The 23322-nt window shown below is 50.0% G+C and overlaps 1 protein-coding gene across 4 annotated transcripts in view; it reads right to left on the reverse strand.

Annotated features, from left to right (window-relative positions):
* LOC118221215 (signal-induced proliferation-associated 1-like protein 2) overlaps positions 1-23322 on the reverse strand; it is a 110413-nt gene that overhangs the window by 27324 nt on the left and 59767 nt on the right. For all 4 annotated transcript variants that reach the window (XM_035406067.1, XM_035406066.1, XM_035406069.1 and 1 more), the window contains exons 9-13: positions 16862-17136; positions 9143-9397; positions 3999-4151; positions 2185-2294; positions 1576-1676 (exon numbers count right to left, since the gene is read on the reverse strand). In XM_035406067.1, coding sequence (XP_035261958.1) covers positions 1576-1676; positions 2185-2294; positions 3999-4151; positions 9143-9397; positions 16862-17136 — 894 coding nt within the window. The remainder of the gene's footprint in view (positions 1-1575; positions 1677-2184; positions 2295-3998; positions 4152-9142; positions 9398-16861; positions 17137-23322) is intronic.

A 23322-nucleotide genomic window follows, 5' to 3' on the forward strand; every position in this document is an offset into this window, starting at 1 on the left:
TCAAACAAGCTGGAGATGCAGCGGTGCGATTGTTAGCTCTTGCGCCGCTTAGCTTGGACGGCCATAACAAATGTGCCTTATCCAACATGTGTTTTGTAGTTGTCCAATGACCATGATGTGCACTTTTGTACGTCGCTTTGGATAAAAGCGTCCGCTAAATAAACGTAATGCAATGTAAATGAACATGTCACAGTAATTCGCTTTCTTGTATGCATTAAGTATCGCTTTGCCCTGGGACAAAATGCAATAGCACGGCATGGAAAAACGGTAATATAACACTGTAACATGCAAAAGAAAACATTCATTTGGGAGAGAGTGAGAGAGAGCAAGAGAGAGAGAGAGAGAGAGAGAGAGAGAGAGACAGAATGAGAGAGAATTAAAATGCAATAGAGAGACAGAAAGATTAATAGCGGTGTTGTTTTTATCATGTTTGGTACTGTATGCCTATGTGTTTACCAGTGTGGTCATCCGTTTGCTTGTTGTTTAAATATCAGCTACATGTCGTGTACATGCTTTGTCAATATTACCTTGGCTGTCCTGCCAATTAAGTGCCAGTGAATTGAAATTTAATTAAGAGAGTGAAAAAGAGGGAGATAGAGAGCTCACATGAGACACCTGCTGAAGAAAGAAAAAAACAGCATCAATAAGGGTGGCTGACCTTTTCTTAACTGATACATCAGTGTGAGGTGTAAACATGAGCCCATTCGCAGAGAGAGAGAGAGAGAGAGAGAGTGAGAGCGAGAGCGAGAGAGCGAGAGAGAGAGAGAGAGGGAGAGCGAGAAAGAGAGAGAGAGCAAGAGAGAGAGCGAGAGAGAGAGAGAGAGAGAGAGAGAGAGCGAGAGAGAGAGCGAGAGAGCGAGAGCGAGAGCGAGAGCGAGAGCGAGAGAGAGAGAGAGAGAGAGAGAGAGAGAGAAAAAAAGAAGCAGAGAGAGAGGGCGAAACTGCCCCATTTCTCCCAACCTCCCACGGAGTCCAGCCGGAGGACATAGATGTGCGCATTGACTAGATGTGACGTGACATCAGCATTGCGCATTTCCCTTATCCGAATGCGTTCGCGGGAAGCTGGTACTCATACAACAGAATGTACCATAGACTTCAAGCACCATAGGCTTCAGAGGCTACACTTTAGAACTGAAGAGCATGCAGGCTTCTAAGACTACATTTTCTTTAGAAGTGCATGCGGGCATGTTTGTGTTGAGGACAGAAAAAGCCATTCAGCCCATCTAGGCTTGTTAATCTCCTTGATTACTCCTGCCATTTTTGTCATTAGTCAAAACTTAAATAATTAAAGCAGCTGATTACACAAGCAATCACCTCACCTGGTTTATTGTGAACACAAATAAATTCCGCATATTACCCAGTAATAAAACACCTGTGTGCATCTTATTACTCATTAATAGAGCATCTGTGTTTCAATAATAAGGGACCTGAATGTATGCTATTATTTAGTAGTAACGCATCACGATGTGCTATTACTTAGTAATAAAGGGTAATAAAGCATGTGCATGTGTGGTTTGAATCAGTGATACAGTAACTGAGAGCTGGTGCTCTTGAACCTGTGCCCATGGGACTCACCCGGGGCAGCTTGTTAGGGGAGTCCTTCCCCCCCTCCTTCTGCAGGCCTCTCTCCTTCAGGGCATTGAGGATTTTGGTAGAGGGGATGTGCCACTTGGCCTCTGGAAACAGGAAACAGGAAGTAGCTTTTACATTCCGGCGTTTAGCGGATACAGTCGCAATTTTTACTTTGTTCTTGTCGTTTTTACAAATGCGTATGCATGGAGGGGGTGGGATTTAGGATGATGCCAAGGGTTCTGACTGGCAGGGGCCCTCGAAAAATATTAGAAAATACTATAAGATTTCCTGGGGTGGTGGTGCCCAATGTGAGATCTATATGAGGCCCAAAATCCCTGGTGGCGGCCCTGCAGCAGGGTATTTACAGAAACGTCCTCAAGGGTAAAATGGCAGTGCCCTTCCTGGGAATCGAACCCGCAGGTGCCCAGCTGCCTAACCACTATACTACACTACCGCCCTATTACTGCCACAGGTGATTTGATTGACCACGCAGGCTAATGAAAGAGCTATGGTGATATTCGGCTTTCCTTCTCAGCTAAACGTGGTCACATGGTCACAGAAGTGTCAGGTTTGTGGTTCCGTGGCGACTGCTGGTTTGTGGGAGGGGCTTACCGGCTGATCTGGTCCTCTCCAGCGTGGGCTCCCTCTCTCTCAGCCCCTCCCCGTCCACATGGGCCCCCAGGCTGTCGCCCGACCGGTCGTGGAGCACGGGTGATTGGCAGCTGTGGGCGGGGCAGACCGGTCAGAACTGGTTAGAACCGGACTTACTGGTTCTAACAGTCATAAATCGAAAAAAAATCTCCAGACATCAGAGAATGGGGTCAATTCCATTTCCACTCACTCAGTTCAGGAAAACGAACATAATTTTTTTTCATTGACCGAAAAATGCCCCCATAATAATGTTTTGTAAGGATTTTTACTTTTAACTTTAATTGACCAAACTGAAATGGACCCGGGCCCAAAGCCATCCAAAACGTGCAGCCTGGTGTGTGACGCTAACACTAATGTTACCACCAACCATGGAATAACTTTGTGACGTTGCCATTGTGAACTACAGTGAGGGGATAATACTGTGCACCTCACGCACCACACATCAATACAAATGACACAACAACAGCGGGTAATCCGCCTGGTCTGGACCACAGAGGCTACGTATCAACAAAGCAGGAACGCGTTCAGGTTGTTAGATTAGCATTAGCATGACGATTGTACCTCGAGAGGCTCAAAAGGGTATGTCAAAAGGGGTTAATTGAAGTGCCGCTTGACGACGACATCACGGCGAACCAGCGTTCAATTAAAACGCGCTCGTGTAAACATCTCTGAAGGCTGACGGGGACGCGGGGGCTAAGAGCTCGCAAGCCAACTTCCTGTGGCGGAGCAGGAGAACTTAGCCGTTAGCCGTCTGACGGGCTTGTCGCGACCAGGCTAACGCATTAGCCAATCAAACAAAGCCAACCGCTACGTGGCGCTCTCAGCAAAGGAGCCGTCACAGAGCCGCCGCCGCCGAGGGACGGCTAACGTTAAAACAAAGAGATCGCGACGTTGGCGGAGGACGGAGGAAACGGCGGCGTCACGCACACGAGGAGACGTGTTCAATTTACCGCGCGCGCCGCCGGCGTCCCGATGTAACACCTCGTAATGACGTTGGGCGAGGTCACCCCGTAAGAATTTAGGGGGGGGGTGGGTGGTGGGGGGGGGGCCTTCTCGCTTTTTTCCGCGGTTATAAAACCTTCCCGATTCAATCGCTACTCAATGCCTTCGACCGCACACCTGGAAGACGCCGATTATTTCCATCTCTGAACCTGGTAACCTTGGTAACATCCTCCTATAAAAACAGGCTAGGAAGTCTATTGTCTTTCTGGCGGAAGGGATATATTTTATATAGCTGTTATCTGCTTTTTGTTTTTATCTTGTTGACAGGCCAGGGTCTCTACAGTTGGCTGAAGTGGAGCGGGGGGGAGGAAGGAGGGGGCTGACATTTTTCTCTGAAATCTGTGGTTAGCCTTGAGTGAGTCAGACACACACAGAGAGCGAGACTCCCAACTGTCACAAAAAAACAGACTGTAACTCGAACCGTGGGCCAGCCAGCCAGCTGCCACAGTGGGGCTGACCATCCCCCCAGCCCCCCCAACCAGACAACACTGTCTGGGCTGCTGCCATGGACACCGTAAGACGAGCCAAACAGGAACTGGGGGGCATTTAGTGCTCGCAATTCGTGGGCCAGTCGTATCGTATGACTGGCTGGCCGGTCACAGCTTTGAAGAAGCAGAGTCATAAAGCACTCCGGACTACGAGACATTTGACGATGCCGTTCTATGATCGGTTTCAGAATCAAAATCGTATCCTATCACGGTGAAGACTGAGGTTCACGCCCCCAGGTATGACACGGACAGGGGAAACTGATCCCAGATCTGCCCGGGGCGTACCTGTCGTACGCAGCCTGCTGGGCCCAGGCGCTGCTGCCGCAAGGCCCCGGGTCGCTGGAAGATGATTGGTTGCTGGGCGAGCTCCGGTAGTGCTGGCTGGGGTCCCCTTTGCCGCACGGCGCCATCTGTGGGCTGTCCAGGTCCTGCAACACCCTGCGACAAAAAAAAAAAAAAACCAGACAGCACAAAATGGAGCTTAGCGCTTAGCGATAACACGTACCGACCGCCACGGTCCACAGCTCGCCCGTTACCGTGACGATTTACTGGTCTGCAGCTCCCCGCGCTCAGCTACTCGCCCGTTACCGTGACAATTTACTGTCAGTTGACTTACACAACCGTGCTCGCTCTCTTCCTCTTCCCATTACAACAGAGCAGGACATTCGCTGCAGATAATTCCACAGTGCATTGTGGGTATAAACTGTGCCGTCAGCTATAGTGTCATATTTACTCTCCTTTTTCATCATGTTCTCTCTCCTTTTTCATATTTTCCTATTTATTTGCTTTGCTGGCAGAATCACCCAGAGTGACTTACACACGCAATCAATTTATATAGCTGGACATTTTAATTGAAGTCGACCGGTTAAAGCATCTTGCTCAAACACGGTAGCGCACACAATTTTTTTAACCATCTCGAAGTTACAGTTTGTTTACCACAACTATACTGCCGCAAAACAGCAAAACTGCCGAACACATTAAGCTAATCAAGGGTCTGTATTTGGTCAGTGCATAAATGACACGTAATGTCAGAAAAAGGTTTTGATGGCCTTGGTGTTCTTGTACCAGTAGGGGGCACTCTTCTCTCTGAAGCTCCAACCATCCCCACTGGGACGTTCTATTTTTGGACGGGACCTTTAACCCCAGGTCCTGACACTTTGTGGTCATTAAAGATTCCTTGACAATTACTGAAAAATGAGTTAACCTCGGTGGCACAGCCAAATCTCTATTGGTCATCTAATTACTCTCCTATTTTAGTCGGCCAATCAAAACCTGGCTTCTCCGATAATGAAGTGTTGTGTCTGAGGCACAAAATGGCTGTCGTAGTGTACACTTCCAAGGCAGATGCTATGATGGATGAGGCAAAGCAACGGCCCAATTAAAAATAATACGTGCTTACTGCCATCAGGATTAATATAATACACTTAAAGGATATGTAATAAAGATGTGAATCAACTGCTATTCTGACAAATGTGACATAAATGAAAAACTCATTAAAAATGAGTGGTCTTGACTATTCAGGAAGTTCAAGCATTTGCGATAAAATGATTTGTACAACTAACTTCAATCGACTTATGTGCTTGATAAAAAGATTACTTTAAATGATACAATTCCCATTCATCTAGTCTTATCTCATCAGAGAACCGCAACATTTACATATAAAACATTTAAAAAGGGGCTCTTTTCCTGTCTTTCACCGAACGGAAGAAAACACAATTCTTCAGAGTTATCTTCTGAGAAGGTATCCGGCGTGAAAAAAAGACACTTTAGTAGGTGTGAAATTTATCAGCTAATCAAAAACCACGACAGAAGGCGAGTTGCAGAAGCAGGTGTGATCCAGAACTGAAAAACACACTTCTCCTCCTTTCCTCTTCCCTTCATGTTAAAAATAAAAGAAGGAAATATCTTCTCCCTCAGACAGAGCAGATGGAGCCAAGGCTCTATTCTTAGCGAAACAGACAAGCAATAGAGCCCCCCTACGCCCCGCCCCCCCCACCCCATAAACGAATGGCTGAGATGCAGATATGTTCTGCGTTTTAGGAGGGAAACCGGACACAGGTCTCTCCTGCTTGTTGGGGGAGGGGGGGGGAGCGTGGGGTGAGGGGTGTGGGGGTGTTGGGGGAACATGACACCGCCTAAAAATGTGGATTGTTTCGGATATAGAGCAGAGATCATCGAGGCCACTATGAGTGAGTGAGTTGGTGTTGGCGTTTGGTTGCATGGGGGGGGGGGTGGTTGGGGCGGATGTGGGGGTGGGACAGACCCTAAATAAAACAGGGATCCCGTGAAATATGCGATTACACGGGTGGATGGGCGACCAGGTCGGAGGTAGAGGTGGGGTTTGGGGGGGAGGGGCAGACTCTGCCCAAAAGCTTGGATAACGGTTGGAGATGAAATAACGACGGTCAAGGTCACACGGGCCCATGGGAGGGAGGGGGGGAGCAGTGGGGAAGGCGGCGAGGAGATGAGATCATTCCGGCGCGTTCTCGACGTGTCGCAGCGACGCTCGGGCCCGGGGGGGCGAGGTGTCGGACGCCCAGCGGCGCGCGGGGACCGGCTTCCCAATTAACACCTCAGGAGAGCTACCTGCAACGCCGCCGCGAGAAACCCGCTGCAGGCGACGGGAACCGCCAAACCCCCCCCCCCCCCCCGCCATCCCACCCGCCCCCCCCCCCACCCGCGCCAGCCCCCGCTCCCGCACATCTGCGCCTCAAATAAAAAAAACACTGGTTTCATTCCCCTTCTCCTCTCTTGTGTCAGCCATAACAGGAATGAATGCACTGACCAGGTGCTGCATCAGCACTGCCCCCCCCCCCAAAAAAGAGTGTTAGTAATCTAATAGGGCCTTTAAATCACAAAGAGGGGGACTGCTTTATAGATTTCTCTGTCTCCCCCCTCTTTTCGCCACTCCCCCCCTACAACTTTTCTAGGTGTCATTACTCCCTCACACCCCCTCCCCTAATGAGAAACAGTAACATCCACCAAACCCCCACCCATCCCCCCCCCTTTCCAAAAACCGCACGTTGAGAAAAGCTTGGAAGGAGATGAAAAAACACTGCAAGCCATTATTCTCTGTCTCCCCACCCCCAACTCTGTCACCGTGGTAACCCACTCCAGCATGTGCCGCCGTCACGGTTACCTCAGAACCGTGAAACGCGGTACTGCACGCGTGCGGGCGGACGGGTCTCAAGGCGTTCTCTTCGCCGTTCCGTCGGGGGGGGGGGGGGGGGGGGGCGACTGGAGCAGTGCTGACATCGGTCAGATTCTCCAGAGGGGGCCGGTTTGTGGAGGTGTGATGTATTGGACACACGTCTCCTCTCGATACTTAACCACTCCCCTCACAGACGTTGAGTCTCCCTCACAGAGCGAGCGTCCGGCGGTTAACATTCGAATTGCCTTTCGCTTGCCTCTGATTCGTTCGAGAACACAGACCGCAGGCTACGTGCCAAAAAAGTGGGCGGGATCATTGCTCTTAACATCGCTTTTGGCAGCCACACAGAGGCGTGTAAGCCTTGGCTAGCCGTGCATTGGTGAGTGCCACCAAGGCTAAGAGCTTTATTTTGATAAAGAGCTGATTCTGATTGAGGTGTCTGAAAGGGATTTTTTAAAAAATGAGCTGCAAACGATCTTTCACGTAGAAACCTGTCATTACATCACAGACGCGATTATTCAGAGGGATTTACACATATTACTATTTTTTTTTCCTTCAACACAGTCCGTTTATTCAGCTTGATATTTTTTTTTTTTCCGCCCAGGGGTACAAACACAGCAAGCCGGCTGGGAATCGAACCCGCAGCAAAATAATGTTTTTCCACGGTCCCCAATCTACGAGCGAACCGGCCTACCGGTCTAACGAGCTAATTACCTAATTGAGCCAGGGGTAATCGGTGGAAGCAAAGCATACACATGCCCTCCCGAAATGAGTCTGCTCGCCCCCGGCTCCAGCAGGTAAACGGGAAGAGCCGGGATGGGCTGAACGGCATGGGCGTGTGATTACCCATTGGTAATTATACGTAATTATATTCTAATGCTCACCAGGCAAAGTCTTGGCAGCCCGGCGCAGCTGCGTTTGTGAGCGGTTGAGGGCATTGGGCCACGGTCCGCACGATGCAACATCCGGGCTCTACCCAGAAAGCACGGCGGCGAGCTCAAACGACTCGTACGAGGTTAAGACGGAGCTATTCTTACTCCCGGGAGGAAGTGTTTACACAAATTTACACCAAAACCGTTTTTTATTTTCCAGGTGAGGGGGGTTACTGTAGGGTTCCTGGTGAAACAGAGGCTGAAAATAGATGTGTTTCTGAGGTAGGAAATCACTCAAAATGGGAGCTCACTACCAGGTGAACAAAAACTCTATTGTTACCCCACATTAAAAAAAAAAATTATTTCATTTTATTAAATGTAATTTTCACCAACACGCCCAGACAAGCTGCTCAGCACACTGACAGCTCTCTGTGTAAGGAAACATATTTCCTGATATCTGTGCAAAAATTTACCTTCGACTTTTCCCCCATCTGTTCTACTGACAGAACTCTACCTGGAAAAAAGAACTAAATGAGAAAAGATTCCCCTTGGCTTCTCCGGTGTGAATAGTACCTGTCAATCTAACACCCTGAACAGCTGACAGGTAATGTGATGTCACTGGAGAGTGGGGAAGGGGAGGGGGGGTTCGCGATAAGGGGGGGGGGGGGGTATTCGGGGCACCCCTCTAGGCTGTGTTTAGAAACCTGACAGCGAGGAGCTCAATAATTCATTTGCCCAAACAGCACTGTTTCCTGTCCTCTGCTAACACCCAACCCCCAACCCCAAACCATCACCCCACCACCCCCCCCCCCCCCAGCACCCACCGACCGTGACCCACAGCCCCCCCCACCCTCCCATCTGCACATGCTCATTACGGTCTCTTCAGCATTACCTCACAGGCCCTCTGGAAAGATAAACACATGGCACATGGACGCTATGCCAGCCTGCTGTTACTGACCCCCTCCAGCCCTCCTCATAAGATCATATTCCTCACTCTCATATTCTCAGTTATAATTTCCTTATATACACCAGGAGACACCCATTAGAAGCTGAGGCACAGACACACCTGACTGGGGGGGCGGGGGGAGGGGGGGGAGATGAAAGAGGAATGATGAGAGCAAATGAAGGATTGAGGAGAGTAGATGAGAGAGAAGAATGGGAGGATAAGAGTAGAGGGGAGGAGAGTAGAGTTGAAAAGATGGAGAGGCAGAGATGGATTAAGGAGAGTAGATTCCAGAGAGAGGGGAGTGAAAGAAGAGGAGATGTTGGGAAGAGAGGATGGGAAGATAGGAGGCGGTGGGAGGACAGTAGAGGAGTGGAGGGGAGGAGAGGAGTGGATGACAGGAGAGGAGAGGAGAGAAGGGGATGGGAGGAGGGAGGAGAGAGGAGGGGAGGGGTTCCCGTACCTGGGCCCGTCCTGCAGCTTCCTGTCGAAGGAGGTGCTTCGGGGGATGGGCGGGCCCTGTCCCTGCTGCAGGAGCTGCTGGCAGGGCGGGCGGTCGGGGCCCTGGGTGGGGGAGCCGCGGGCCAGCGGCTGGCCCGGGGGGGGCACGCGGTGCCAGGTGGTGTTCCTCCTGAAGGGCGTCTTGTACTCGCAGGGCGTGCCCTCGCTGTCCAGCTTGTACTCCACCATGGGGATGCGGTACAGCTCCGAGCAGCCCCTGCACAGCCGGGACACACACACCAGGGGCAGGTCGGCACGGCGATACGGGTGGTCGACATGGTGATATGGGGGGTCGGCATGGTGATATGGGTGGTCGGCATGGTGATACGGGTGGTCGGCATGGTGATATGGGTGGTCGGCATGGCGATATGGATGGTTGGCATGATTTGGGGAGAGGGGAGATTGGGGGTTTTGGGGGGGCAATGATGGTAATGTAAATATATATTTTCTTTTGTGTGGGCGGGAAGGGGGAGGGTTGATTTGAGAGTAGGCACTAAGAAAATGAGTGTACACACTGATCCATGGGGACGGATGGATGGGTTGGGTGGCAAAGATGCCCCAGCAGAAAGCTGAAAGTAGAGGTGGGGGGGGGGGGGGTGAGGGTGTGCTGGTGCTTCTTCTGTATTCGAGCTGCAGAAATGCTTTCATTAGCATTAAAAAGCCCAGGGCGACTGACAACCTAAAATATATATATGAATATAAAAATCCTCCATCATACAGGATGCGCTTATATTTCCGTCAGCTGGTGTGTGTGTGCAAGTTTGTGTGTGTATGCGTGAGTGTGTGTATGTGTGTGTGTGTGTCTGCCATTTGTTTGCCCTCTGGTTACTGCCAAACCAGCAGTTTGCCTGTACGTACGTATACAAATGCACCCCCCCCCCCCACTCCCCACACACACACATACATACATGAACATTGGAAAGCAGAAGAGAGGATGTGTGTGCGTGTGAGAGAGAGAGAGAGAGAAGGAGAGAGAGAGAGAGAGAGAGAGAGAGAGAGAGAGAGAGAGAGAGAGAGAGAGAGAGAGAGAGAGAGAGAGAGAGAGAGAGAGAGAGAGAGAGAGAGAGAGAGAGAGAGAGATGGGAGAGCAAGCTTTCGAACGGTAGAGACGTTGGAACCCTACACGCTGCCTTCCGGAACCTCCCGCGGTTCCCGCCGCACCGGCCCTTAATCAAAAACCGCTCGCCTGACAGAAAGCGATAGCGTATGACTGCCAAATGCCCCCCCCCCCCCCCCCCCCCCCCCCCGCCATGCGCTACGGACAGGCACAAATCTCTGCTAAAACAGCACTCGATGGGTCGCCATGGATCCCTGACTCTCCATCGCCACGGTTTCCATTCACCCGGCCCAGTTCCCCGTCGCCGCTGCACCGGGGGCTGGCGGAATGATCGGGGAGTGAGCGGGGGCCGTTTGGGGGAGGGGAGGGGAGGGGATGGGGGTGTGGGGGGGGGATCATACAGTGGGTCTGATGCCATTTCACACTACATTACTCGAGGCGGAGGTGTTTGGAGAGGTGTTAGGAAAAGCCTGGCTGTTCCACTCCCTCAACCCTCAAATCTGGTTTCATACAAACCCCCCCCAAAAACACCTCCATTTTCCACAAAACACAATAAAAGAACAGCTTTGTATCCACGGATACTCTGTAGGCTACATTACACGGAGCTGCAGCCAGAAAAGGCTGTGGTTTCTCCCTCTCCCTCTCTTTCTCTCTCCCCTCCTGTTTCCATTTTCACGTTCCTGCTCTGCCGTCTTTACAAAGCGCCTGGTAGAGTCCTTCACACTATTGGTTTCATTTTCAAGATTTCTGGCTCTTTGCTTTCCAAATTTCCTTTGTTCAAGCTCCAAATTGATATACAAGGTTAAAAGGAGATTGAAGTAAAAAACCGACTGAAGACTAAGGGCCTTATTTACTAAGACTTTACTTTACCATGTGCAAAAACAATAATATGACCAATGACTGGTCATGGTATTTGTTTTGCACCAATCACTGGTTGTGTTATTGGTTTCACATGTGCTAAAAGGTTTTGCACAGGCTAAAGATCTTAGTAAATCAGGCCCTAAAAAATCACTGTTTTTTGGTGCTCTTGAAGAGCTACAGGGGCAAGATGAGGCCACATTTCGACAGCCCTGGAGCCCAATAATTCTGAAGGGCTGCTCACGTAGGAGCGTCTTTTACCAGAATAGCACAGGCTGCATCCTGCACCGCTCTTATCAGTGATCAGAGAGTCGCGATGGAGGAACATCTCTGCCGGAAAATCAATTATGACAAGACTTATTTTTATATCAGCTGCAGCACGCAAGACTGCTTAATACTAAAAGTGAGAGAGGGGAGAAGCAGGTACTGTACAAAAAAAAGCAAACCAAGGAAGTAAGAGAAATAACAGGTACTGCCAGACACCTAGTGACAGTGTGGTGTACCGTTAAAGTTCAGGGTGTCAGAACGCGGCACCCACTGTCCCCAAAGTGAGGGCCGTGCGTTAAATATGAAATCAGTTCGATAGTCAAATGTGTATAACACGGTTGCTAACCTGGCCGTTAAACAATGTGTGTGTGTGTGTGTGTGTGTGTGTGTGTGTGAATTAACGGCACAACGTGATTGACGGCACCGGTCAACGACAACGTCAACGGCTCTCTAGCCAAAAACATCCCGGAACGTCAGAGGCCTGTAGCGATGCTCCCATTGCACCGAAAGCAGCCATTTTTGTTTTTTTACAGTTAAAAGCTTTGGATCCATACGGAGCGCTGATGGAAAATACGAACGGGTCAGAGGCTCATTTGCGCCGTCACACCACTTGGCCTCAAACAGTGGGCAGCACCGCGATCGGCCCTTCAACGGTATCGCTTCCTCCGTCCGTACATCTGTAATCAGATATAATGTATGTGGGTTTGAGGCCTCTGGGTGAACAGGGGTGTACGCATTTAATGGATTCGCCAAACGCGTTGGCCGTGGTCATGGAGCTAATGAGCTCTAAGTGCAGTAGCGGGTTTCTTTGCCATAAACAATCGCGAGCGCTCGGCTATTACGGAAATTATTTACACTGTTGGAGATTGGAGTCGATATTGGCCAACTGCTGGGCCATGACAGACAGGGCAGCGCCTCCTAGTGGCAGTGTGGAGGTGGCCGGGGAGGTCGCAACGAGGAGGCAGCAATGGGTGCGTTTACATTTTAGGAATTTAACAAGATGTTCTTAAGACTTGCGCAACTTATACAACATTGGCATCTTTTTATATAGCATCCATTTATACAGCTGGATATATACTGAAGCAATTCAGCTCAAGCACATTTGCTCAAGGGTTACAACGGCAGTGCCCCAGCTGGAATTAAACCATGCAGCCCATTATACTACATGGGCACCCCTCACGTTTTACGTTTTAGGAATTCAGCACAGCTGGGTGCCAGGTTTAGCACAGCTAAACGAGTTCGGGTTCCCTAACCATTACACTGTCCCGTTTCCCATTGTCCTTCCCAGAAGCCGCGAAGCCGCAAAGCCGCTAAACGTGGGGGAGGGGCTGCTCGTAAATGACCTGTCGATAGCCATCAATAAAGCCATCTGACAGCCGGGGTCGTGAGGTCTGGCCTTTGGTCTTTCGTTTGCCTGGGGGGGTCCCCGTGTGGGGGGTGGGGGGGAGGGGGTGGCGACGCATCAATTTCCCATAATGCACAGCCCGAGGCCCGGGCCCGTAATTACCTCAGGTGAGGTGCAGGAAGAGACTCCCGAATCACCTTGGAGACACGCTCCGCACCTCCCGCCAAATTCTCTCTCCCCCCCCCCCCCACGGGAAGAGCGTGGAACGGGTGGGTGGAGGGTAACCGGACGAGGGACCGTGTCTGATATTCATTCCGACAGAACAGAGAGTCACGTTGAGGACAGTGATGCTAGGAGAGGTGGCCTCTACAGCAGAAAGTGGGTTTAGGGGTCTATAACGTACGCTAACATTAGGCTCATAGTGATTTACTCTCTAACACAGCATAAAACATTTAGCAATCTAATGCCTCCATATCATGACTAGCAATGTTATTATAGACCCAGGAAGTTCACTCAATATCACACACACAAAAAAAGAATAATAATTATACACCGATGGAGAAAAATGAATTGTGGGTCTATTTGTAATTGTGTGAATGTTTATCTGAGAGATTTCAAGACTTCATTATGCGCAATAATACTATTTGATACAAGCAAACAAAAAATGGATTTAAGCACCAATAGATTTATTCTTTTATTATTTCATTGATCCTTGTATTGTGAGTTTGGCAGATGCTGAAAAGAACAAATAATACTGTGCAAGAACATGAATGTTTTTTCTGAAATCCCTCCTGCAATTGGACAAATCCATGCAACGCTCAGACTGAATGCCTTGACTAATCTCCTCTCTTACAGCAAAACAAAACTGAAACAAAATCTGGAAGATGTCCAAGAACTGTCATTCGTATCGGAGGTACAACAAAAAGAGAAAAATAAAAAGATTTATAGTCCGCTGCCTCTCAGTCTATAATGCCGCTTGTGTAATTTAACTCCGTACGCCCGCATCCTTGAGGTTTTTTTATTCAGGGTATATTTGTTTTTTGGTAAACAGAGACACCTGCTCAGCTTCTCAGTGTTGCCCCATAAACCATCCCCCCCCCCCCCCCCCCCCCCCAAAAAAGTGGTTACTTGATTGTTCTGCACGCTTCACAGAGAATGAGCAGGGTGTGTTTAGTAGCATTTCTCAGAATGCTTTCTTTCCCTGGCACCGCCTGTCAACGCGTATTTATGACTGTATCACTGTCATGGCCAGTGCGGTAAGAAGACTCCTAACGCAGTTCTACACCGAGTTTCTTGCGGGTCCATCGTTCAGTTTGTCGTACTTTCCAGGGCTGGGACTGGGGGGAGGCACTAGGGGGAGGGTGGGGGACAGGGGGCAGGTTGGGATTTGGGGTAAGTTTCAATACCCCCCCCCCCCCCCCCACCTCTACAAGCACAGCGCATGCAGATGTGAAGAAGAAGAGACATAAATCTCCGGCTGATCGCCATATGCAAGCCCATTTCGGTAAACCCCGATCCATAATTGTGCCAAAGTCACTTCCAATCGGACGTAAAACTTCCTCGTACCGCGTGAGGAAGTAAACGGGCCGATTCCAAAGCGGGCAGGGATCCGTCGCTGGTTTGCAACGAGTCGTGGCACGCGCCTGAAGACCCGTCGGTTTAAATCTGCCCGGACCGTTCTGAAACGAAGTGTGTGGTCGGGGAAAAAAAAAACACTGTGGAAAGAACGAGGCTTTATTCCCCCCGCACCCCCCAAAAAAAAAATCCATCAAAATGTACAGCAGGCGGGCCAAAACCGTGAGCTGAAAACGAGCGGCTGGGTTAAATTTCACATTAGAGCGCGCATGAAAGACAGCAAAAAAAAAATCATGCAATAAAATAAAAAAATAAGTCGCAGATTCAGCTGCAGGCAATTTACGAAGAAAGAAGTCTAATAAAAAATTAATAAATAAAAATCAAAATACATTTTTTAAAAGAAATCTCCCTCCCTGACTCATCGCAGCCTCTCTCCGTTACGCTGGCGACGGTATCCGAGCGATGGCCGCTCCGGGGGGAGCTCAAACGCTCCCGTCTTAATTTCCGCGAGCCGGGAGCCGGATGCAAATCGGAAACCCGCCGCTCGCCGTCTGTGTGGGGAGGGGGGGGGGGGCAGCACGGGAAGCGTCTCGTCGTTAATCACGCGGCCTGTCTCGTTATCGTTAGCGGGGAGCGCTGACTGGCCGTGGCTGGGAGCCTTTAAGACAGGCAGGAGGGCCCCGGGTCTGTCTTACAGACACGAGCCGTTAGCATGCAGCCTTGCGCTTTCTGTTGTCTCCCCCCCCCTCCCCATACCCCCACTCCCCCTCGCTAAAATGAGCAAACCTGCCCCTCTTCATCGAGAGGGTGCTGTGATGCATTTGTGACATCCCCCCCCCACCCCCACGGGCACTGTGCTGGCATCTCACTTGCAAATGAGCGCAGAGAGGGGGTCACGAGTTCAAGCGCAAATCTATGCAAAACGTCTCCCTGTGTGTGCGGCGTGACTGAAGACAAACGGACGTGACACGTGCGAACGGGACGCGCAAACGTGACACGCGAAGGCGGGAAAGGAAGAGGGGGGTGTGGCTACTCCGTGGGAGGGGATCTATGCAATCTATACCCAACGCACTGTACGGTACATATACGCATGCATATACGTGCATACACTCGCATGCACGCACACATACACACACACAAACTACATGCATATGCACCACACACACACACGTATGCATGCACGCACACACACACACAAATACATGTATAAACACACACACTCACACACACTCACACACACACACGCACACACACACACAAAAACATGTACACACACACACACACACACACAATCGTGTATTAAACGGCACACATTTACCATATATAAATGCAGTCCATTTACCATTTAATCTTGAAATTGTTAAGCTGAAACCTGCCATAAGGGGTGTTTCATGTGGGCATTATCCTATGATTAAGGATTAGATGTTGAGGCGCACCATTTGTTTTCGTGAGTGGAGATGGACAGCAGTGTTGCCCAGACACAATGAGAAGCACACATGAAGAGAACAGGGTGGTGTCAGTTAATTGACAGGTAGAAATGAAAGAATAAGAAAATCCGGTTCATCCTGTTCACACATTCAACAGCTAACAACCCAAATAGGTCAGCAAAGACAAACAAACACACATATGTGTGAACACAAACACACGTATACGCATATATACCCACACACGTACACCCATATACACACGCTCACATACACACGCACGTGCACGTGCACCATCTGCTCCTGATTTGCATGACTTAGCCGACCCGCTGAAAGCTGGTGTTTTTAAATACGGTTGCCAAAGTAACCGTACACCTCAGGGTCGAAACGCAACGTTATGCTAACCGTTTGACCCAGGGCTCCACATTGACTTTCAGGGCGACGTGGGAAAAAAAAAAAAAAACCAGGGCACGATTTTTAGCATTTTAGCACCTCTCTTCCGTTTGCCTGAACACGCTTGCGCCTCGACGAAGTCTGACAGGAGAGGATCAGCGATCGCGCGACGCGATGAAAGAATCCTAGCGCGCCGCCAAGTCCGCTCTCTCGAGCCTTCGCTAAAACATTCGAACCCCTTCCGTTCATTGTCCCCAATACACACAATCCCCGCAGCGGGGCTAGCGGCCAAGCTGCCAGTCAGAGTCTGATTGACGCTGGTAGGGGCGTATCCCAGCAGCCTGGCTATGAACCAGCGCTCAGGTCCTGGCAGTGCTTTGTCTTCACGGACGAGGAGCCCGTCTCACGCGGATAAATAAGCAGGGTTACTCGTGCTAGCTTGGAAAACACAAGTCCAGAGGGAAGAAGAAACTATGTGAGAGGACTCAAACCACACACCGATTGTCCTTTAGCTGCAGAAAGCTGGACCACGCTAAGCTTTGCTTGGTTGCAGTTTGTTCGGTCGGGTTAGGGGAATGACAGGGTGAGGCTGGGGTGTGGGGGTGGCAGTTGGTACGTGTGTCATGGTGAGGGGTGAAGTGAAGAGAAGTGAGGAATGGAGGGAGGAAGGGAGGAGGAAAGGAGGGAAGGAGGGAGGAGAGAACAGGGGAAACCGGTGGTGGGGGGGACAGTGAAAAGGTCAAAGGTCGGAGCCACACCCACCTCCGGGGCGTGCCGTCCTCGTGCGGCTGGATGATGACCACCTTGACGGTCACCGAGGTGCGGAGCAGGTCGATCATCTGCTCGTGCGTCAGCGTCGCCACGGCGACCTTGCAGATCTCCACCAGCCGGCTGCCCTGCCGAAGCCCCGCCTTCCAGGCGAAGCCGTACGGCTCCACGTCCGCCACGATGCCCTCGAAGTTGACGTGGAAGCCCAGCTGCCCCAGGCCGTTTCTCCGCAGGGTCATTTCCGAGGTCTCGCAGCCCCTGCTCACCATCTGGAGGGGGGGGGAGGGAGGGGGGAGGAGGGAGGAGGGGGGGGGGGTTAATATTGATATTATAGCATTTTGTAGTTGATGTTGATTGATGATTTATGCTAATTGGTGTTCTGGCAATACTGTGCCTATCTGTGGTTATGCCCTCCGTGTAAAGGACAGAGAGAGAGAGAGAGAGTGAGAGAGAAAGAGAGAGAGAGAGAGAAAGAGGGCGAGAGAGACAGGGAGAGAGGGAGTGAGGGAGGGAGAGAGATGGATAGAGAGAGGGAGAGAGAGTGAGGGAGGGAAAGAGAGGGAGGGGGAGGGAAAGAAAAAGAAAGAAAGAGACAGAGCGAGAAAGAGAAACAGACAGACATAGCTGCACAGCCGCCACCTCCACAGAGCCAGTCTTTCTGTTCTCCAGGAGCCGGGGAGAGATTCTCTCACCGGCTCGTTAATCTCCTGCCTTTACAGTCAGAGGTGAAAATGACCCCCCAGAGACAGTGGGGCTCAGAGCCAGAGCAGAGGAAATGTTTCAGTTAAAAAATCCAAATGAAGAAGTAAAAAAATGTACAAAAAACCGGAAATGCTTAGAGAGCTCCATCACCCAGAGGCCTTTTCTGGCCCGGGACCACAGCTGTGTGCTTCAGCTTGACAAAGGCGCACAGTGCTGAACACAGCTGACCCTGCGTTGGAGCGCACATCCTCGGGCCTCCTCCGCACACAAACCGGGGGGAAATCGGACCTCAAAAGCGCCCTTCATGTGGAAGGAAACGGCCGTCTGAGCACCGGTGTGCGCGTGAACTTTAAAGAGACGCTCAGCGGCACGGGGTCAAGATGCTTCAGCGCAGTCAGACAGCATCGAGGGAAGCTCTCTGAACCACGGTCAATGCTTTGTGCTTATTGCTGTTACCAAACGCACACAGGTTATTGCACACGGACACAGGCACACACACCACGTTTCTGTTACCAAACACACAGGCTATTACACACGGACACAGGCACACACACCACGTTTCTGTTACCAAACACACACAGGCTATTGCACACAGACACAGGCACACGCACCACGTTTCTGTTACCAAACACACAGGCTATTGCACACGGACACAGCCACACACACCATGTTTCCGTTACCAAACACACAGGCTATTGCACACAAACACAGGCACGCACACACACACATACGTACGCTTTGTCATTTTACAATAAATGAGAACACCTGCAACCAATATCTTATCAATCATTATCTGTTACACCATATGCATTACAATGGGCTAAATAGCAATCAATGTAATTGGAAATGTACGGCTACAGTTACCGACCACAGTAGAGTCATACCAGCCGACTTATTACTTATCCAGAGCAAATGGAGCAAGTGGGGCAGCAGTAATGAATCCTGGCTCATTGACTCTGAGTAATTCAATAGGAGACTTACAAATCTCTGCAGGTTCCCAGCTTGACAGAACTCGTGGCTAAGGGCTAGGCTACACACTCGCCTAGCAAGCCAATCACCGGCCAGCTTACTCAAAGTAGGCGGCGACCCAACCCAACCGCTCAAAACCTTCCAGGAATCTGACACCGCCAAATTGCTTTATATTTTATTTTCCCTCGTGAGGTCATTTCATCAGGACTATGACATCTCATTTGAGAGAAGCGAGGTTTTCCTGGTTCCCCGACGGTCATTTGGGGCGGATAACAAAAAGGGGGTCGTCTGTAATGACACAGGTCCGGTGACCCGTGACATCGGCCAATGAGGGTGAGGATCTGAATGGCTGGGTAATGATCTCATCCTCGCTAAACCATTTTCCCGTAATGGGCCAAAACACAAAAATTGACCTGACATTTTTTCCCTCCACCCCACTGCCCTGCCCCCCCCCCCCCCCCAGTTACAGGAAAAAGCTTCCGCAAACACAATAGATTAATGCTCTGTAGGCCAAATGGCTCTTGGATGCGAATATTGACCATGTCATATAGAAATCTGACCCCATGGAAAATTGACCCAAGGGTCACTTTTCTACATAGAAAAACAACCCCCCCCCGGGACATATATATAATATAGAAAATTGCCCCCCCCCCCCTTACAGAAAAATGACCCGCGTATTGTAATCTAGGTTTCTGGGATTGGGGTCAATTTTCCAGAGCACAGAAAAATGCCCCATGTACTGTAATTTAGGCTTTTGGTACGGTGGTCAATTTTTCATAGCATACAGTACAAGCCATTGTCGGTTGTGAAACTGAATAAAGGCTCACATTTAATCAGTGGGGGTTACATTTCTATAAAGGGGGGTCACTTGTCCACGGGAGCCAAATTTCTGTCCCGACGCCAGCCAGAAAACTGTGGAGCAAAGCCGCCGTCCAAACCATTAGGAACGCGGCGGGGTCACACCGCCACGCGGCGAAAATCGCCACACCCCCAACCGCCCGGGCATCTACGCGCTAGCCCGTTAGCGCCTTCGCCAAAAATCCAGAGAAACGACGATTTCCTCACCGATAAACCATGAAAATATTTATTAGCGCCATAAAATAACAAGGAAAGCGGGAATGCAGCCGACGTGATTAATAGGCCTGGGGGCTGAATCTGTGGGGGGAATTAGTCTCTCTGCAGCACGTAAGAGAGCGTTAACTGCAGCAAGCTGAAAAGAGCCGGCCTGGTTTTTTCACTGACGATCCAACGCGTTTTTCCAACCAATGGGATGAGTGCTTCCTGGTCGGGTGGCACCTGGGGAAAGGGTTGACCCTGTGTGACCTCGCTCTTCATCCTTGAATCGACACTTGGGACCGCGCAATTTCCCAGCGCGACCGTCCGTGAGATCAGAGGAACCGATCAAGCCACGGGAAGCTGAAGGCGAGAAGGGAAAGTGCGCAGAAGCCCCACCCAACACAGTGTATGTGTGAGGAAACTGCGCTGAAAAAGGCTACCTATTATCCACCATTTTGTGCCAAAATCGGCAATGAGGAGGATTGCGAATTACAAACCTAGAGCCAAGGGCTGAGTAGGTCACTGCCATTGCTATGGACTCTAAAATGGAGTGTGTGTGTGTGTGTGTGTGTGTGTGTGTGTGTGCTTATTGCTGGATTTTGTCATTGTAAAGACAAATACTAGCGTAAAATGACAAAAGAATTTGTAATAACTGACATACATCATGCAAGTGATTCAGACAGTCGGTTCACCTTTAAGAGGCATGAAAGGTCATTACGAGAACATGATGCATGAGCACATCTTTATGTATATGATTTAAAAAATATAGCTATTGAAAATATAAATGAGCGGTGCAATGCGTGCATGTGTGTGTGCGGGGGGGGGGGGGGGGTTTGGCCAAAAAGAAGTATCCCACAAAAAGGGATTATTTCAAAAACTAATGGATTGCATCAGAGGTGGAATTTTCACAGAAATCCTATTTAAAAAATCTAATAAACACAGAAACCTCATGGGACAGGGACCCTAAAAGCATGTGACAATAGGGATTGCACTGACCTTGGCTGACCCTGCCCCTCACCCCCCCCCACCCCCCCAAAAAAATATATATAATCAAGTCAGCAGCCTAAATCAACTGAAGCAGTCTTCCATGAACTAAATCAATTTCTATCAGTGTCTCTAGTGCTTAGAGCCTCATTAATACGTCGTTTCTACCCTACACACTTGTACAGTTCATAGTGCCATAAGGTTATGAAAGTGAGGTAGACCAACTAAAGCCCTCCCTCCCTGGGTGAGGCTACGTCAGCTTGTATCCCTCCATGGGACACCTGATTAGGGAATGGAATGTTTTCCGGATCCAGTCTGGTCCGGTCCGCAGGGTGCGTCCCGCGCTACTCAAGGAGGGTGCGAACGCTCAGTTTGACATCAATAAACACATGAATATAAATACCCAGCATGCACAGCGGGAGCGGAGCACCAAACCCGCACCACTTTTCTTTTCTTTTTTTTTTTTGCGAACAATTTCCAATTTCTTCCGGCAAAACAATTTCTCTCCTCGTTTACCCCAAGCTGATTCGGTGATTAGGCCGCCGATAACAGCTGCTAACCTTTTGGTCCGACATCAGGTGTTCTAGATGTATTTTTAGTGCCATTGCGAAAAAAACAAATACAAAAACAAAAAAAAAAACAACAGAAACAAGACACTTTTCATGCCCCTCTTTGAACTGAAGCAAACTAAAAGATAAAAGGTTCTGGGAGGCAGAAAATTACATGTGATATTATATATTTTTATCTCTAATATTAATTTCCGATTGAAAATGTCCCTGACTAATAATGTCTCCGTGGGGATTTGGTAGGAAGTGAGAGATCAGCGATGCCCAACCCTGTTCCTGGAGACCTACTGTTCTGTTATCACTCAAATCCTAACTAAGCACACCTGATTCAACAGCCAGAGATCTCTCAGAGCTGCTAATCAGTAGAATCAGCTGTGTCAAATTAGGGTTGAAGTGAAAACCTACAGGATGGTAGATCTCCAGGTCTGAAGGGCAGCTGTGATCTAAAGGTTTCAGGCTAATGCATCTAAAAATAAGCAAAAGGGCATGCACACCTGGCACCCACAATCGCACCCGTTGCATAATTCATGGCGCTAACTCGTTCTTAATATGAGGGAGTTGACCGGCTGCATTTGGGAACACGACAGAGAAAAAGAAGAAGCAAAACAAAGACAAACGCCACGGGTTTGTGCTCTCGTTCGGAACCTGAGAGGGCCACCCCGTCTCAGGTACTCAGCCAAGCTCTCTTCCAGTTGAGTGTCTTTACAAAGCCACCTGTCCCGCTGACCTCACACACATTAGACCACGGCAAGCGTAAGTGCTAACAGTTCTCGACCTGAACTGAATGAGAAACCCAATCTCGTGAAAAGCTCACGAATGACAGGGAGACCGTGACTGGCTAGTGCAATGCAAGCTTTGAATGGCAGGAAAGAAATGATTGGTTCAAACCATAGCACTGAATAGGAAAGAGAGGCACTGATTGGTTAGTACCTTAAAAGCTCATGAATCACACGGAGACAGTGAATGGCTGGTGCAATGCAAGCTTTGAATGTCAGGAAGGCAGTGATTGGCTAGAACCATAACACTCCATTTTACAGGGAGGCAGTGATTGGTTAGCACCTTAAAAGCTCATGAATCACAGGAAGACAGTGATTGGACAGTGCCATTTAAACTCTGATATAGGAAAATATAGCGTAGGAAGGAATGCCTTTTTTCAGTAAAAAAAGACCAGGTTAAAACCTAGTACATGGCTGGACCTAACACACGTGATCCGGCCGACCAATGGCGTAACTTCATCACTCACTCAGTCACTCATTCAGCCACAGACATTCGCGATTGTAGGGCTGGCCCCGCTGTTGTGGTCCAGCCAAAAAAAAAAAAAAAACTAAATTCCTTTCTGGAATTCTCAGCCAAAGCTTGTCTTCCAATTTTCACACCCGATGATAGACGTGTGTGTGGGGGGGGGGGGGGGGGGGGGGGGGGGGGGGGGGGGGGTGGGGGTTGGGGTTTCCAGGAAGGAAAAATAAAGTCACCACAGAATGAGCAGTGAGTTGGAAAATGACCAGTTATCTCCCGTGATTACCTCTATCCGTGTCGATGTGCAGCGACACTGGCTTTTCAATTAGGCGCTCATTATTGGCAGCTGCTCCAAGCGAGAGAGAGAGGGAGAGAGATAGAGAGAGAGAGAGCGACACAGAAAGTAAGGGAGACAGAGAGAGAGACTGACAGAGGGGGGAGAGAGAGAGGGCTAGGGAGAGAGGGAGAGAGAGAGAGAGAGAGAGAGAGAGAGAGGGCTAGGGAGAGAGAGAGAGAGAGAAAGGCAGGGCAGACCAGCAGTGGTGGTCTATAATTAGCCTAGGGTTCTGTTACCCTCCTCCTCTGGGGGGGAGCAGGGGGGTGTCTCTGAGGAGTCGCCCTGCAGAAAGAGCATCTCTCTCCTCCGATTGGAGTGGCCCTCCCCACAGAATCAACCCTGTGACCCTAGGTTTGAGAGTCTGACATTCACACATTACTCCATCCCAGACACCCCCCCCCCAATACCCCGTGGGGAGTGCGCACTGGATCTGGCGGCCCAATGGGGCAAGGACCCCCCCCTGGGGAAGGCGGAGACTCGGGGGGTTGGGGCGGGGCAATGGGTCAGGGGGGGAGTGACAGAGCGGCAAGCCTTTCGCTCTTCCCGCTAAAACAGAAGAATTCCATCATTCACTTAGCGGATATTGCTCTGACCTTCCTGACTGG

Source organism: Anguilla anguilla, chromosome 2, assembly GCF_013347855.1.
Source record: "Anguilla anguilla isolate fAngAng1 chromosome 2, fAngAng1.pri, whole genome shotgun sequence".
Lineage (NCBI taxonomy): Eukaryota > Metazoa > Chordata > Actinopteri > Anguilliformes > Anguillidae > Anguilla > Anguilla anguilla.